The 17,294-nt window shown below is 55.2% G+C and overlaps 1 protein-coding gene across 12 annotated transcripts in view; it reads left to right on the top strand.

The window, feature by feature from the left end:
* Positions 1–17,294, top strand: part of RAPGEF1 (Rap guanine nucleotide exchange factor 1) — a 155,886-nt gene that overhangs the window by 136,422 nt on the left and 2,170 nt on the right. For all 12 annotated transcript variants that reach the window (XM_017499023.1, XM_037728039.1, XM_017499016.2 and 9 more), the window contains 10 exons: positions 1,458–1,569; positions 3,432–3,507; positions 7,626–7,710; positions 9,742–9,834; positions 10,722–10,907; positions 11,727–11,811; positions 11,900–11,994; positions 13,696–13,774; positions 14,038–14,139; positions 15,735–15,832. In XM_017499023.1, the coding sequence (XP_017354512.1) occupies positions 1,458–1,569; positions 3,432–3,507; positions 7,626–7,710; positions 9,742–9,834; positions 10,722–10,907; positions 11,727–11,811; positions 11,900–11,994; positions 13,696–13,774; positions 14,038–14,139; positions 15,735–15,832 (1,011 nt within the window). The remainder of the gene's footprint in view (positions 1–1,457; positions 1,570–3,431; positions 3,508–7,625; positions 7,711–9,741; positions 9,835–10,721; positions 10,908–11,726; positions 11,812–11,899; positions 11,995–13,695; positions 13,775–14,037; positions 14,140–15,734; positions 15,833–17,294) is intronic.

Here is a 17,294-nt window from a genome sequence, read left to right on the forward strand (position 1 = left end):
TTTTTTTTCCTGAGACAGAGTCTCACTCTGTTGCCCAGGCTGGAGTGCAGTGCTGCGATCTTGGCTGACTGTAGGCTCTGCCTCCCAGATTCAAGCGATTCTTCTGCCTCAGCCTCCAAGTAGCTGGGATTACAGGAGAGCACCACCACGTCCAGCTAGTTTTTATATATTTAGTAGAGACCAGGTTTCACCATGTTCACCAGGCTGATCTCAAACTCCTTGACCTCAGGTGATCTGCCCACCTCGGCCTCCCAAAGTGCTGGGATTACAGGCGTGAGCCACCATACCTAGCCTAAAGGCACATATTTTTATATCTCAGGTACCTGGGGTTAAAATGTGACCTATATAAGACTGGCCAGAATAAAAGAGGAATGTGGAAGAAAATGCCAGGGGAAAACTAGGCATCTCTGTAGGCACAGCTTCCACGCCCCAGAACACCCTAAGCTGGGAGACACATCTTGGGCACCCCCGGCCATCCCACCTTCCCCTTTGTGGGGAATATCCTCTCCCACACTTCAGCCGGCAGCTTAGGCTCAATGCTGCAAGCCTCAGCTCACCATCCCATTCCAGAAGCCTCCCAACCTTTAGACTAGGCCAGACCCCCTGCTTGTGCTCCTGGTACTTTTCTGGGCTTCCCCTCTCTCCGTGCTGCCGTGATCATTTGTTTTAAATTCTGTCTCAAAAAAAAAGAGACAGGCACAGTGGCTATAATCCTAACACTTTGGGAGGCCAAGGTGGAAGGATCACATGAGTCAGGAGTCAAGACCAGCCTGAACAACATAGTGAGACCTTATCTCTACAACATGGACAGAATTACCCAGGCATGGTGGCTTGAGCCTGTAGTCCTCACTACTTGGGAGACTAAGATAGGAGGATGGCCTGAGCCCAGGAGGTCGCTCCAGCCTGGGCTACAGAGGGAGACCCTTCTCAAAAAAACATACATAAATTCTGTCTCCTGCTGGACTGAACCCTCAGGGACAAGAGGCTATGTCTGCTTGGTTCACAGCTCCTTCCTAGTGCCAAGCAAAGGGTCCCGTGGTGAGTCGGTCCTTGGAGAAGACTTGGGGAGCAGCCTCAAGAACAACACAGCTTTCTCCCCCATTCTGCTTGCCCCTTTGCTCCTCCTCTCCCTAAATGCTGACTGTGCGGTGGGCCTTGGCAGAGAGTGGCTGAGACCATCAATCAAATAGTTTAATGGATCCTTTTTGTTTTCCAAGCGGAATCTCTTCCGTGTACAGATGGGGCATGCGAGGCAGCAAGAAATGTCCCGTGTATGGCCACACAGCCAATCCGTAGCAGAGCTGAGGATCCAGTCCATAGTGATGCAGCTGCCATCGGGGCAGGCTTGTTCAGGGAGCAGTTTCGAGCCCGTGCACAGACCAGCACTGCCTTGGCCTCCAGGCCTCAGGAGCCAGGGCCAGTTTGACACTTGCAACACAAACCACTTCTCCCCGCAGGGCCCCAAAGTCACCAGATGCTCTGGAGTCGGCTCAGTCAGAGGAGGAAGTGGACGAACTGTCCCTCATCGACCACAGTGAAATTATGTCCAGGCTGACGCTCAAGCAGGAGGTGAGCACTTCCTAGGCTGGGGTTTGGCAGCCGGGCCCCACAGAGGAGAGCACATGGGGCTGAGGGGAATGTGATCTTGTCACAAGCAGAACAACCCCAGGAGGCTTTGAGACCAAGTCTCTCAATGCCCCTGCTGGGCCTCTGGGCTGTGGGCTCTGGAGGGGTAGGTTCCAGGGTAAGCTCCTTCTGATGCTTCTAGAAAGTGATCTTACACAGGTCAAGTTCTGTAGCCTCAGATGCCAGAACTCCTGAGCGGGTGGGGATGGAACCCATGTAAATGCTCTGCAGACAGCCTGCCTACGGTCAGCCCTCACTAATTGGGAACTTTTTCTGTTGTTGAAAAAATAGCCCCACTGTAGCTTCAGCCTGGGAGGCCAAGGCAGGGGAATGGCTTGAGTCCAGGAGTTCAAGACCAGCCTGGGCAACATAGCAAGACCCAGCTCTTTAAAAAAAAAAAAAAAAAAAGAATAGAAAATTCAGGCCTGAATGCTGTGGATTACCTGGTACTATGCCTTGCCTGTAGAACCTTGTTGGTGAAAACAAGGCCCAAACCTGTGACAGTGAAGAGGAAGCTGGACCGAGAGTGCCCTGCCTTTTCCTCCTGCATGCAGTTCTAGAAGTGCAAAGAACAGCTTCATAAAGCAGCCTTGGCCTGCACCAGGAAGCAACTGTTTTGGGGCTTTGATTTGATGACACATGGACAAAAGGGCAGATAGCGCCTTGCACTCCTGGGCAAGGATACACTGGCTCTGGCCATGGCAGGGAGCAGCCCGGGGAGGTGTCTGCGCCTTGGGCCGTCACACGCAGGCAGGGGAGGTGGTGGTGCTCACACGGCTGGGCCCTCTGCACAGAGAAGTATCATTTCATGATCCTCGCCATGAATTTCTTCCTTAAAATCAGGTCAGAGGCATTGCCCCAACTCCTAAGGGTAAACCCAAGACAATCTCGGACCTCTAGAGTTAGGAGATAAAATACCAAAACCTAAAAATAAAAATGTGGGTGAGTCTCGGAATGTGTGCCGCAGCTGAAAGGGCTGATTCTGTCCAGCATTACAGAGCAGGGAGCATTGAGGGGCTGGGGTGGAAACAGGCCTGAGGTGTTTGTCCTGGACCTCCTTTCCTCGCCCTGGTCACAGCTCTTTTTGGCTCTACACTGGGTGGCAGAAGCCTCTGTTTGCCCACATGGAAGCAAGACTTGCTTCCTAATAGGCAGGTGGGGTTTGGTGGAAGATGTGCAGTGTCAGATATCGTTGAATATCTCTGTCTCTGTGACGCTGTGCTCTCCTCTAATGAAGGGCCTCATGGAAGAACCTGTGCAATGCAAGTAGCTTCTATTTCCACCTGGGGAAACGGATTTAGATTTAGGGCAGCTTGCTGCAGTTTTGGGGAACATGAGCTTGCTTAGAAATAGTCCTGCGGCTGCCTCGACAGGCACCCTGGGCAAGGCTGAGGACTGTCTTGCCTCCCTCCCCGACCCTATGGAGTCCTACCTCGCCTCTGACTTGTGGTTTGGTGAGCAGGGAAGGATGGATGGTGCTGTGTCCCCTGGCCCAAGTTGTGTGCTCAAAACAGTGACATGTCCTGGTGCCTTGGTGCCTTGGTGCCAGGGCAGCTTCCAGGCCATCCAGCTCCCAGACACGGTCCGATTTGTGCCTGTCACCAAGCACAAGGCGAGGTTGGAGGGTGCCCCTGGCATTGCAGCTCAACCACACTGCTCCTGGGCCAAGGAGCACAGAAGGAGAGGGGACTTGGGGTCCCTGCAGTACAGCATCTTTGTCATCTCATTCCTGCCTGTTTCTTCCTAAACTGACTATCTGAAGGCCATACTCTGCCTCATACCTTCCTGGGCTGTTTTCATTACAGGGTGACGACGGGCCAGACGTCCGCGGGGGATCTGGGGACATCTTATTGGTCCATGCTACTGAGACTGACAGGAAAGGTAGGGCGCCTTCACCGCAGCGGCCTTTGTCTGTGTCAGTGAGCTCACTAGATGGCTGGTCTTGCCCTGGGTGCCACTCGGCCTCCCAGCACTATCTTGTCCCCTCCTGGCAGCCAGCCCTGAGTAGGGTCTGATCAGCGGTCCTGGTACGCCTGAGTCAGAGCAGGGAGAGCCCACCTTGGGAGACAAGTAGATCGTGTTCAACCCCGGGCGTGCGTGGCGTCCATCCTCCACTGGACATCTTGAATGATGGCATGTCACCCAGTACTACTAAACTTAAGATAACATGCAGGTACCTTTTGATTCCTTTCCTGACTGCTGAGTCACTCTGTTATTCCAGACTGTTAGACCGGACTTCACTCACATACTCCACTAGGAAATTCTGGAAAGTTTGTTCTGTCCAGAACCTTCCATTCCACAGCAGCAGCATCACTTTCACAACACAGCTGCCCCATCCCACTGCGCGTTCAGTGTGGTGACTGAGAGGACTAGAAAAGCGGGGAACGTCCCCTAATCCCTAAAATGTCCTGCCAGGTGGACTCAGCGCTGCCATTCCCAGTCATGTTCTGGAAAGGAGGTGCCAGTGACCTGGTAGGGTGTGGCCACCGCACCCTTCACTGCCTATCCTCGAAGGGCCAGCGCCACCAGCCGGCCAGCTTCTCCACATACTGCTTCTCTTTTTACATTAAAAAAAAATTATTTAGGGCCTGGCGCGGTGGCTCACACCATAATCCCAGCACTTTGGGAGGCCAAGGCGGGCAGATCACGAGGTCAGGAGTTCAAGACTAGCCTGACCAACATGGTGAAATGCTGTCTCTACTAAAAATGCAAAAGTTAGCTGGGCATGGTGGCAGGTGCCTGTAATCCCAGCTACTCAGGAGGCTGAGGCAGGAGTCTTTTGAACCCAGGAGGCGGAGGTTGCAGTGAGCCGAGATGGCGGCATTGCACTCCAGCCTAGGTGACAGAGTGAGACTCTATCTCAAAAAAAACATATTTGCCAATGTTTTGTTTCTTATATTACACTGTTTAGATATTAAAAAGGAATATAATTATACAGAAAAAAAAAAAAAAAAAAAAAAAAAATTATTTAAAAGATGATGTAAGAGCAATGGTGAGGTAAATTGTGGAGGGAATGAAAATACCCCCACCTTGAAACCCAAGCCCAGCCTGTTTCATTTCTGTAAAGGACTCTGTCCCTGTGTTTCCACAACAGGTTTCCCAAAACATGTGACCCAGAATGATTCGAGGAATTTCTGAATTATGAAACTAATACTAAAAATATGTTTACATTGCAAAAAAAATTAGAGAAAAAGAAGAGATAGCACTGTCCCACCCTCCCTTCACCGTCCCACCCTCCCTTCACTGTTCCTTCACCCTTGGTGTGTTCCAGCCAGGTCAGGGCCCAGACCTGGCGACACTGCATCCCAGCTGCAGCTGTGCGGTTGCAGGCTTGGAGGGCCCTGGGCTTCTCGGCCTGAGCTGACTCCACTTGGTGAAGGGGGGTGCGGTGCCCCTTGTGTGGATTATGTGTGGGAGTGTGAAACCTGCCCAGCATGTCAGCGGTGCTGGGGGCGTGATCAGCACCATCCGGAGCACAGCCCTTGCTTGGCTCCTCTGCGGTGAATCCCCCTCTGTGCCTGACACGTGGGGCTCCATCCTCAGCAGGGCACAGGAGCGACGTGCATTTCTTTTTTGTCCAAATTGAAGGGCCGAAATGGGAGCTGGCTTCAGACCTCGGCTCCAAAGGGTGAGCTCCACTGTCCTGTTGGGTACAGCCAACCACCTGTGCCCAAGGCCAGAGCAGGCCCTGAGACAGGACAGCCCAAGAGGCTTCTGGCTTTTTTTGGAGTCTCACTCTGTTGCCAGGCTGGAATTACTTGGCACAATCTCAGCTCACTGCATCCTCCACCTCTTGGATTCAAGTAATTCTCCTGCGTCAGCTTCCCGAGTATCTGGGACTACAGGCATGCGCCACCATGCCCAGCTAATTTTTTGTACTTTTAGTAGAGACGGTGTTTCACCATGTTGGTTAGGATGGTCTCGATCTCTTGACCTTGTGATCCTCCCGCCTCGGCCTCTCAAAGTGCTGGGATTACAGGCCTGAGCCACCATGCCTGGCCGGCTTCTGGCCTTTGCTGGCTGGACCTGCTGAGAGGAGGCTCTGTGATGGCAGGAGGTTTGCGTGATTTTATTAGCAGAAGGTTTGGAGGCTGCACAGAATCAAGGTTGTACCTGGGAAGTATTATTGAGGAGAAGCCATGGCTCCACTGGGAGGGGTGAGCCACCTTGTGGCTGGTAACAAAGCTCCTTGGGTGGGTGCTTTCTACAAGCCAGAGACTGCACAAGCAGCACAAGTGGCTGGGAGCCCCGTGGCTCAGGCCTGTGGAGCCCAGCCTGCCGAGCAGGGCTTAGCAGGGAGAGGCTGTGTGGGGGTGCTTTGTGGTCGCACAGCTGCTCTCAGGTGTCAGGACCTGCATGGGAGAAGGTCAGGTCAGCCTTGACGTCAGGCCTCAGCTTAGATCCTGTCTCTGCCTTGGCAGCTATGTGCCAGGCCTGTCACTTAGCCCCGGAGCTTCTGATTCCTTGGGAGGAAAATGAGGAACAATTTTGGGGCTGACTTTTAGGGCTGTCACAGAGACCAGGTAAGCCAGGGAACACAAAGTGCTCAGGGCTGTATCGAGAGTCGTGTGAACACTAGAGGGGTGGCACTGACTGCGCTTCCCAGAAACCATGCTCTGACCCATCTGCCATAACCCAGGGCACAGCAGATGGGGGAGGGCTCTGGAATTGGGCAGATGTTGGTACAGACCCAGCAACACTGCATGCGGGCCGGGCCACACTTGGCCTCATGCCTGGGCACCTCCTCTCTCGGTGGGGTAACAGTCCTTTCTGTCTTCATGGGATTGCTCTGGGCATTGAAGGATATGGCATGTGTTCAGGGCGTGACCTAGTGCTCACCAGTGAGTCCCATGATGCACCCACAAAGGCCAGTCAACTTGGACCCTTTCTTCCAGAGGCAGGTGTGGGTCTGTGCTGGTCCCATCTCTGCTTCCTTGCCCAGACACTCTTTGAACAAAAATCCAAGCTTGACAGGTACCTGGGTGGGTTTAGGAGCCCAGGAATGAGCCTGAGCATGGTGCAGGTGGGCCCTGCTGTGATTCCCAGCCCTGAGCCTCTCACTGGCCCAGGCTATACCTCTTCAGCCTATCCTTAGGACTCAAAACGTGGAACTTCCCCAGATTTTAGTGATTGGACCCTACCGTTTAAAAGTCTGGCCAGGTGCAGCAGCTCACACTGATAATCCCGACACTTAAGGAGGCTGAGTGGGTGAATCACTTGAGGCCAGGAGTTTGAGACCAGCTTGGCCAACATGGTGAAGCCCCGTCTCTACTAAAAATACAAAAATTAGCCAGGTGTGGTGGTGCATGCCTGTAGTCCCAGCTACTCGGGAGGCTGAGGCAGGAAAATCGCTTGAACCCGGGAGGTGGAGGTTGCAGTGAACCAAGATCTCGCCACTGCATTCCAGCCTGGGCAATAGAGTGAGACCCTATCTCAAAAAAAAATTTTTTTTAAGTACTGCCTAGGATTTTGTTTCAGGATCCTGCTGACAAGTTTGAACAGATGGATTTTCTTTGTGCCCGTGATGGCTAAGACCCTCCGAAGCATCAAGCCTTAGGACAGGCATTGCCTCTCAGAGTCTAATCCAGGGGTGGCTTCTACCTGGAACAGGCATGCCACCAGGTTTTGATGTCTAAGGCAGGCATCACTTATCAGCCTAAGTGCCCTTTTCCACTGGGATCAGAGTTGGCCTCAGCTCCCACAGCACAGTTCCCCAGGTAGCACATGGGTAGATAGTGCCCATGAGATAAAACCCATTCCTGTTTCCCCTCTCTGATCTGCCATTCTGCTGTGAGAGATGGACAGAGAGAACATGTGACTTCTCTGGGACATGCAGGCAGAGGCACCAGAGTGAGTTCCCAGGACCTCGGCCCCCTCACCCGTCGCACTCCCTGTGCCGCCGCCTCTGCCTCTCTCAGAGCAAGGACTCAAATCCAGCCCGGCTCCCACCCCCAGCATTCTGCGCCCTGATGAGCAGCTTGCGTTCCTTTTCCCTCCAGATTTGGTGTTGTACTGCGAGGCCTTCCTGACCACCTACAGGACCTTCATCTCCCCAGAGGAGCTCATCAAGAAGCTGCAGTACAGATATCCTTTCCTGTTGACCCACAGCCCCTGCGCCACCAGCCTTTAGGAGAGAGAGGGGCCCTCTTGCCCCTTGGCCCTCATGGGGGAAGCCGAGCAGCATGTTGGGTGGCAGCATGATTGAGGTAGGGACAGGAGCCCCATGCACCAAGGTTCCCACCCCTACCCTCCTGCATTCCAGCTTTGAGCTCAGGCAAGTTTTTCATCTCTAAAAGGGCTGAGTAAAATGATGTGAAAAGGCTGGAACGTAGTTGTGGTCTTTGGATGATTCTAAAAAAGCATTAGGAAGAACAGACATGCCCCAGAATGAGAGGGAGTGAGTGTGCCAGTCCTGCAGAAACCTCCATGGTCCGCGCCTGCAGCTTCTCAGAGCTGAGCTCCAGGGCATTGGGCACAATGGGTTACCAAGACTCAAATAGACAGTTCAGGGCTCAGCACAGCCCCTCCCCCGCAGCAGACCCTGCAGCTGCCACATCCACAACTGGAATGGGTTCCTGTCCCCAGACCTACCCCATGGGCCCATCCTCAGTAAATGTCACCCTCTACAGTAATGACTGAGGAGGACCCCAGGGGCTTGCAAGGACCCACTTGTAGGGCCCGTTGCCTCTTCAGGTCTGAACCTGCCCGCTGACCTGCAGCTGCTACTCCTGGAGGGCAGCCTGGATCGGCCGCTCCTCGGCCACCTCTTAGCACATGGCCCACGGTTGCCATCTACTGGGCAACCGCCACCACCTGGGGCAGGAAGTCCGAGTCCCCCAGCGCCCCCGCCCCTTCCCGTATGCCTGGAGCCTTCACTGCTTCTCCACTCAGGGTCTCCTGCAGACCTCCTGGCCTCCTGGCCTCCCCTCGTGGTGACTTTAGAACCCCTGATCTATCAAGATGGACATGGACATCTTCCATTGGCGGAACCTTGGGTCCCTGGCAGGGTCTGTCACTCAGAGTGCCTGATCACAGGCCTGACTCAGTGAATAGCTGTCACTCACATGTGTCAAGGATTTGCTGGTCAGGTGCTTTCACCTAGCTCTGTAACCATTTTGTGTGTGTGTGTGTGTGTGTGTGTGTGTGTGTGTGTGTGTGTAAAATTGCCATATTATACATGGGGCTACTGCTGTATAACTTCCTATTGTGTAATTGAGGAAACTGAGGCTCAGACACAGGAAGGATCTGACCCAAGTGACTGCTTGATGGGAGAGTGGCCATACACCACTTGCCCCCCTGCTGCCAGTACTCAGGCTCTCAGCCTCTGCCCGGCTCAGCCATCATGGAAATGTTGCAGCATCAAAGTCTGGGCCCGGCTGACTGGTGAACCTCCCGTGGTGTGAGCCAAGCCACTGTCCCTGGTACGTTGCTCTGTCCTGAACCCCATGACATGGAAGGTCGTGGATCGCTAGAGAGTGAGGAGGAGAGTGTCGGAGAGGTCTGGAGAGTCACTGATGAGCTCAACAGCCCGGCAGGAAACGCTGACCGCAAAGCAGAGCCTGACCTTAGGGCATGAGCCGGAGATGGTTGGGTGCTTTAAGAGCTGCCCTGGAGACAGGGAGCCAATGTGGAGCGTGCTGCAGCTTTGGGAGGAGAGGCCCAGCCCAGTGTCAAAGAGGTGACAGCTCCCCTGCAGAGCCCAGGGAGGCAGCCTCAGGATGGAAACTCACAGAAAGACTAGAGGGAGACACTTCTGGCCTGCACACCTGCCCCAGGGCCTGGGGTTTTGAGGGTGTTTGCTTTGGGCCCACCATTCTCTGCCTAAGGTTCAGCAAGGCATTCTCCAGAGGTCCGTAATCTCATGGGCACCTCGGGGTCCTGGACAGTGCAGCAGAGATGGCCCGGCAGAAGAGGGCAGCAGCCAAGGGCATCCCTGTGCTCAAATCCTGGCTTTGCAGTTCTTCCACTGCACTAGTCCCATGCCCTCGTTTCTGGATCCCAGACGCAGGGAGTCGGCCACATTGTAAGCACTCAGCAAGTGGTCGCCAGGAGGCAGTCCTCCACTCCCACCACCCCCAGCCAGCTATGTGGCTATTTCTTTAACCCGTGCTCCACATACGAGAAATTCTCTCCCTTCGCTGACACATTCAAGAAGCGCGTCAGCAAGAACACGTTCTTCGTGCTGGTGAGGGTGGTGGATGAGCTCTGGTGAGTGCTTCACCCTTGGGGTCCTGGCGGGGGGGCCAGTGGGAAGGCAAAGGCTTCTTTCCACCTGCTTCTCCTGCCCACCAGCTCTGGGCAGAGTTGGCTCTTGCCTGCTTTATCTTGGTCCTTTGAGAGAATAGCCTGTCCCCAATAGACCAGGGTGAGGTGGGTGACGTATCTCTCTAACCCAGGCCCTGGATTTCCTCCTGAGGTCCCTCCTGGACCCTCAGGAGAGAACCCACCCCATCCACCTGCTCCCATGAGTATCCCAGGACCAGTCTCCAGCAGGCCATGCTCTCGACTGCCAGCCACGGTGGAGGCTGGAATGGGGGAGGCCGCCTCTCCCATGCTCCTCAGCATTCCTGTGGCTGGCCATCTGATGGGCACGGCACTTGCCATATCCGTTCTGCTAACAAATCTCCATCAAGCGGGCTGCCTTCCTCCTGCTGGGGGAGATGACCATGGTCAGTGGCCATGCAGCTGGGAAACGGCCACGTGTGGACAGTGCTTAGCAGGGCAGGTTGGGGAGCATCCCTCAGGCATCTAGTCTGAGAGGCCGGGAAGTCTTGGCATCTCATCACCCAATGGGAGCAGCAGCTCCCCAGGGCGGAATTCGTGTGGGATTTGTCTCTGCAGTCCAGGCCCCAGCAGGGTCCCTGGCGCTCATCCACTCTGAGGCTCAGGTGGCTGTTGAGTGCGTGGCAGGAGCTTATGACCTCCAAGAACACAGGTAGCCATCCCAGGCTCTCGTCTCCTGCTCTCTTCCCATGAAAAGTTTCCCAGCTCTGTGCCGGTCATAATCACATACGCTTTGTATATCCCGAGGCAAAGCCAGACTCTGCCTGGGCCTTGCATTCCTGCTCCTCACCTTGTGCCCTTTGGCCCTTCAGCCTGGTGGAGTTGACAGAAGAGATCCTGAAGCTGCTGATGGAACTGGTCTTCCGCCTGGTGTGCAACGGGGAGCTGAGCCTGGCCCGTGTGCTCCGGAAGAACATCCTGGACAAGGTGGACCAGAAGAAGCTGCTCAGGTGTGCCACCTCCGGCCAGCCCCTGGCGGCCCGGGGAGTAGCAGCCAGGTGAGGAGCCCTCCTCTCCAGCCCCGCCTCTTCCCCAGGAGCCGTGCCTTTCTCTTTTTACCCTCCCTCCCCGCCAGCCCCACAGCCCCATCCTAGTTCTGCACAGGCCCTTTGATGATGCCTTAGGGACAGCCCCATGGGTTCCTGGGGGCTGGGCCTCTTCTCCAGGAGGCACATACTGGGTGGTGATCCCCTTGTGGCCAGGAAGTGGGCAGCAGGGCAGGGGGCTTCATAGGACAGGGCAGAGGTGCACACGCCCAGGGCTGTGGTCACTTCTGGGTTGTTCCAGCACAAACATGGTCATGGTTGATGCCCAGCCACCCCGGGCCACCCTGGCTATCCCTAGGAACCTGTGTAAAGGTTCCTGTCTGTGGCCCATCCCCTCTACCTGACAGTGTCATTTGCAGCTATAGATGTCTGTTGAGTAGTGGGCTTCTTCTCAGCTAAGTTTAGCCCTTGTTTCCCTGGCACCCTCTCTGTTCTTGCTGGCCACCCGGAAGCAGGGTCCAGCAGTGAGTGAGCATTCCCTGGCATCTCCGCTGTCCATAAGCTCACGAGGGAAACCCAGGCTCCTGGTTCCAGAAGCTGCTGGACACACCCGGCAGAAATGGGAGAGAAAGGCAGACAGTGCCATCCCAGAGAGAAGCATGAGATCCATAGGGTCCCAGGGAGCCTTTTGGGACTTTCCCACCCCTTAGCCTCCACACTCCTGCTGTCCAGAGAGGCTCTCCCACTCTGACTCCTGCAGCCCGAGCCTGCTCAGCCCTCCCCACTGCCCTCCCCACCCCTGACGGCTCTTCTCATGCCTCTGTCTTCCAGGCCAGGGACCTTGCATGACTTTCACAGCCATGAGATAGCAGAGCAGCTGACATTGCTGGATGCCGAGCTCTTCTATAAAATAGAGGTATTTTATAGTGGTCCCTGAATGAGAGAAACCCCCGTCACAGGAAAGCCAGCGGCTCCACCTCCATCTGCCTTCTTTCCTTTTGCAGATTCCTGAGGTTTTGCTTTGGGCAAAAGAGCAGAATGAGGAGAAGAGCCCCAACTTGACCCAGTTCACGGAGCACTTCAACAACATGTCCTACTGGTAAGAGGTGCCCAGCGCCAAGCCTGTGGCTCTGGATGGCGGCACAACTGGATGGGCTCTGCATATTCCTCTGCAGGGACCTTGAATGGTAGGGGAGGGAGCTGCCTCTTTCATTCCTCTCAGCTCCTGGAGGCCCGGTGAGCATTCACCATGAACAGTCAGCAGAGGACGGGGCAGGGACAGGACAGGGCTTGCTGGAAGTGGCCACCTGGTCAAGGAGGCTCAGCGGGGAAGAGTGCCAGGGTCGAGGAGCGGTGTCTGCCGTAGGTGGTACCGGGAGGGGTGTTGAGTTTACCCTCCTGCCCTTGTCACTGCCAGACCATGTCAGGTTGACGCTCACACTGGCTCTGCCTGACAGAGAACACTTAGCAAAGGAGTGGGTTCTGTTAATGTTTGTATTTAGTCTTTATTTGTTAAAGCAAAATGAATCCCAGTAGTGTGTTTATAAACCAGAGTTCTTGTCTCTTCAAGAGGTGACAAAACCCCCACAGCAGCTCAGCGTCGGGCAGGACCCCTCAGAGCTCTGCAGCTGTGCCACCCCCACCCGCCTACTCTTGCTGCCGGGAGAATGGCTGATGTATTTTAAAGGCCCTGAGGTCATCTCCCCTTTCCCTACCTTCCCCCCACAGCACGCCATCCTGGGGAAAACATGTTTAGCTGTGGCAACCAGAAATCCAGTGTAGGCTTTTGCCCAACGGATGTGGTTTCTGGGGCAGACGGAAGCTGCACACAGCCCCAAGCCTGGCTCTGACACCAGCCTCTGGCCGGGTGCAGGAAGCTCAGGGGCACACACCACAGGGCCTGGCTGCACAGAGGTACAAGCGTGGTGGCTCATGCCTATAATCCCAGGACTCCGGGAGGCCGAGGCAGGAGGATCACTTGAGCATAGGAGTTCAAGACCAGCTGGGCAACATAGAGAGACCCCCTCTCTACAAAAAATTAAAATTAGCCAGGTACAGTGGTCCATGCCTATAGACTCAGCTACTCGGGAAGCTGGGGCAGGAGGATCAGTTTAGCCCAGGAGTTCAAGACTACGTGAGATATATTCACAGCCGTGGGCAATAGAACAAGACCCTGTCTCAAAAAAAGGAGGAGGCAGCCATGCAAAGTGCAGCACCTCCTCCAGGTGACCCTGGTGGTGGCCCCTGGGAAACCACAGGAAGTTGAGCCCAGCGTGACGTCCCTGCTGCACACATGGCACAGATGAGACTGGCCTTTGGCTTCGGTCTCAGCTTTTGGTTGCTACTAAGGTTCTGAGAACTTCCTTCCCTCGTGGCTGGCAAAGGTGACCTCTTAACCTCATACGCCAGCTGGTCTCCCCAAGCCAGTCCTGCACCACACAAGGAACTTTCCCAGCCCCATGGTACTTGGGGTCCATGCTCATCAGGAAAAGCTTTGCTTTGATCCTCCTGCTCTCCACCTGCAGATTCAAAGCCCGCTTCAGGCCTTCACCAGATTTCCTTATGGTCACCAGATTTGTTATCACCAGATTTCCTTATGGTGTCTTGTCTCTGTCCCGGGATGCTATGAGCTCCTGGAGAAGAGAAACTAGGTCTATGCCTGGGGCAGGCTGCAGGTACTCAGTAGGGGTGGGCTCGTGGTCACTGGCATGGGGGTCAAACTGGTCCTGTCTCCAACAGGACCCCTGGGGCCTGCAGGGACCGGTCAGTCAGCTATTTCTTTTTCCCTTGCTCCATGCAGGGTCCGGTCAATAATCATGTTACAGGAAAAGGCCCAGGACAGGGAACGGCTGCTCTTGAAGTTCATCAAGATCATGAAGGTAATGGTGGCCAGGTCCTCCCCAGACCCCCGTCAGTCCCTGCACGGGGAGCTTGGGACTGGCCTGCCCTCCCTTCTGTCCTCCTGTCTGCCCTCTCCCTTGCCCTCCCTCCTGCCTTCCTGCCTGCCCTTCTCCCTGCCCTCCCTCCGGCCCTCCCACCTGCCCTTCCCCCTGCCCTCCCTCCGGCCCTCCTGCCTGCTCTTCCCCCTGCCCTCCCTCCTGCACTCCTGCCTGCCCTCACAGCACTGACCCTCTCTCGGCAGCATTTGCGGAAGCTGAATAACTTCAACTCCTACTTGGCCATCCTCTCCGCCCTGGACTCCGCTCCCATCCGCAGGCTGGAATGGCAGAAGCAGACTTCAGAGGTGAGTGGCCTTGGGGCATGGGTGGAGGGAAGCTGGTAAGGGAGCACCAGCTGTGGCAGAAGGTGCTCCAACTGGAGTGAAGGCTGGGGCCTAGGCCCCTGCTCTGCCACCAACTGCTGTGTGGCCAGGACAGCTGCCCTCCCACCTCAGTTTCCTGTCTCTGATCCCCAATCTTCAGGCCCCAGGGGGCTTCGAGGTTGGTTCTGGGGTGATCACATTCTGGTGTTCTGCTGCCACCCAGCAGGCCCATCCCTGGGTTCCCGCTTCCCCCGCCCCAGCCTCCCTTCAGCCTGTCCTTCTGAAGGGTCTCCTTCAGGCCAGGCCCCGCTGGATAAGTGCAAAAAGAAGGGTGGGCACGTAGGCCAGCCCAGAGGAACTGTCACTCATGCCACCACCCATAAAGGAAGAGGAGTTTCCTGAGAAGGGAAGAGAATCAAAGGGGATAAAAGAGTGCACAGCCAGAAGTAGGTGGGGGCTCAGCATCCCCAGAGACAGGAGGAGGCCAGGGGGCCACATCCCCAGAGAAGACCAGCTCTGGGTCACAAGAGCCTCAGGAGGCCTGGTGAGGTGTGGGACCTTTATCCTGTGGAGGGAAATAGTATTGCAAATGGGGGCAAAACCCATAGCTTTGAGTGTCAGCCAGGCCATCAAGGGGTCGTGTCAGGGATCCAAGTTCAGGCAGGCCACCCAGGGATTGTATCACGGACCCAAGTATGACCCAGGCCATTCAGAGGTTCTGTCAGGGACCCGAGAGTCAGCCAGGCTACCACCTGGGGGTTGTGTCAAGGACCCAAGTGTGACTCAGGCCACCCAGAGGTCATGTCGGGGACCCAGGCCACCCAGGGGTCATGCTAAGGTCCTGCTTGTCAGCCAGGCCACCCAGGGGTTGTGCCAGAGACCCCAGTATCACCCAGGCCACCCAGGGTCTTCTCGCTCGAGCCCATGTTCAGGGATGGTTGTAAGCTAGTGTGTGTGGAGAGGTGGGAAATTGACATGGCCGCTCTGTCTGGGGGGTCCTGAGGAGGCAGCACTTCAGGGAGAGGCACCTAACAGGAGAATAGGCTGGAGAGGGGCCTTCTGAGCAGGGGCAGGGCTGGCTGAGTCTCCTGGGTGGCAGCTCCCTGCCCCTGCAGGAGGAGAGAAGCCGCCCAGCTGTGCAGATGGCAAGGTTGGTCCCCCTAGTGCAGGGCAGAGCAGATGCAGCTCCGAGCCAGGAGTGACACTACTCAGTGTGTGCCTGAGAGGCTCCTCTGGCGATACCACCTAGTAGGGCCAGGCAGGAGCCCATCTTCCAGGACGTCATACACACATGGATGCTGGCTCCCCAAGCACAATGAGTACCATGGAGTGTTTCTCCACAAAAGGGCCTCAAGTCCCCCTGTGACCAGGGGTTGAGCTGACACTCATTGAAAAGGACAGAATCCCTGCCAGCCAGGGCCTGCGCCCAGGCCTGCACGTGCCTGAGTGTTTGCGGATGGTGGGACCTGTGGAGGTGGACAGAGGGTGGGTGACCCTCCAGTTAGCGAGGAGGACCAGGGCTCTGCCCCAGCATTGCACCTGCACTCGCTAATCCCCGTCCTGTCTTGTCCTGCCAGGGCCTGGCTGAGTACTGCACGCTGATCGACAGCTCGTCCTCCTTCCGAGCCTACCGGGCCGCCCTCTCGGAGGTGGAGCCTCCGTGCATCCCGTACTTGTGAGTAGCAGCCCCTCCAGGCCCCCAGCCCTGCCTGTGTTTGCCTCCATTGCTCTGGGGAAGATCTGTCAAGCTCCCACAGAGAAATCCTAGTTTAGGGGTTTCCAACAGAAACATTTATACTTCTGTTTTACTTTAAGCTTTAACAGTAAAATGTGCTGCTTGTAATACAATTTAAACAGAAAAGAAGGGCTCAGGTGAAGCATACAATTTCTCCTTCCCCAGCCACACACTCATTTCCTTCTGTTACCTGCCCGTGAGCATGTGCCACCATGCTTGTGGCAGATGTGTGGCTCCTCTCCCTTCACATGGCATCACATGGTATTCCAGTGGCCCCCACACTTGGCTGAGCATTAGAACAACCTGAGGATCCACAGCCACCCAGGAACCTTGAGAGCCTTGGTATAAAGTTCAGAAAGTGCTTCCTGAGTGTGGACCATGGTAGAAATATGTGTTTCATAGAAAAGGAATGTAGCTGAATAACTAAAGCCAAACAGTGTCTGTTGCAGGACTTACAAGAGCCTTTAGTATACTAGTAAACTCTGAGACTCTCCAAGAGACCAAAAACTCAGCAGCGTCCCAGGCTGAGTGTTGAGTGGCACATCCCTTATGGTTAGGGCCACCCTCAAGGCCTCAACCCTCAGAGATACAGATCCCCAGACTTTCTGCCCAAGCGCTAACAGTCTTTCCCACTGTGGCCCCACATCTGCTCCCTCAAGCTGAGTTCTCCCTGAGTGGAGGAACTGCCACGTCTTTTCTCGTCTGGCCTGAAGGCCTCTGCAGTCAGAAGCACCTATTAAGTTACTATACCTCATTTGTTTGTTTGTGACCGAGTCTCACTCTGTCACCAGGCTGGAGTACAGTGGCATGATCTCGGTTCACTGCAACCTCTGCCTCCTGAGTTCAAGCGATTCTCCCGCCTCAGCCTCCTGACTAGTAGCTGGGATTACAGGCATGTGCTACCATGCCTGGCTAATTTGTGTGTGTGTGTGTGTGTGTGTGTGTGTGTGTGTGTGTGTATTTTTTTAGTAGAGATAGGGTTTCACCATATTAGCCAGGCTGGTCTTGAACTCCTGACCTCAGGTGATCCACCTGCCTTGGCCTCCCAAAGTGCTGGGGTAACAGGCATGAGCCACTGTGCCCGGCCTGTTTCTTTGTTTAATAAAGACAGGATCTTCTGTCACGCAGGCTGGAGTGCAGTGGTGCAATCACAGCTCGCTGCAGCCTTGAACTCCTGGGCTCAAGGAATCTTCCCACATCAGCCTCATTAGTAGTGGGGATTACAGGCACACACCACCATGCCCAGCTAATTTTTGTATTTTTCATAGGGACAAGGTCTTGCTATGTTGCCCAGGCTGGTTTCAGGTTTATGGGGGTTTTTTTGTTTTTTTTTTTTTTGAGACGGAGTTTTGCTTTTGTCATCCAGGCTGGAGTGCAATGGCACCACCTCAGCACACTGAAA

The sequence above is a fragment of the Cebus imitator genome, unplaced genomic scaffold (assembly GCF_001604975.1).
Source record: "Cebus imitator isolate Cc_AM_T3 unplaced genomic scaffold, Cebus_imitator-1.0 Scaffold254, whole genome shotgun sequence".
NCBI lineage: Eukaryota > Metazoa > Chordata > Mammalia > Primates > Cebidae > Cebus > Cebus imitator.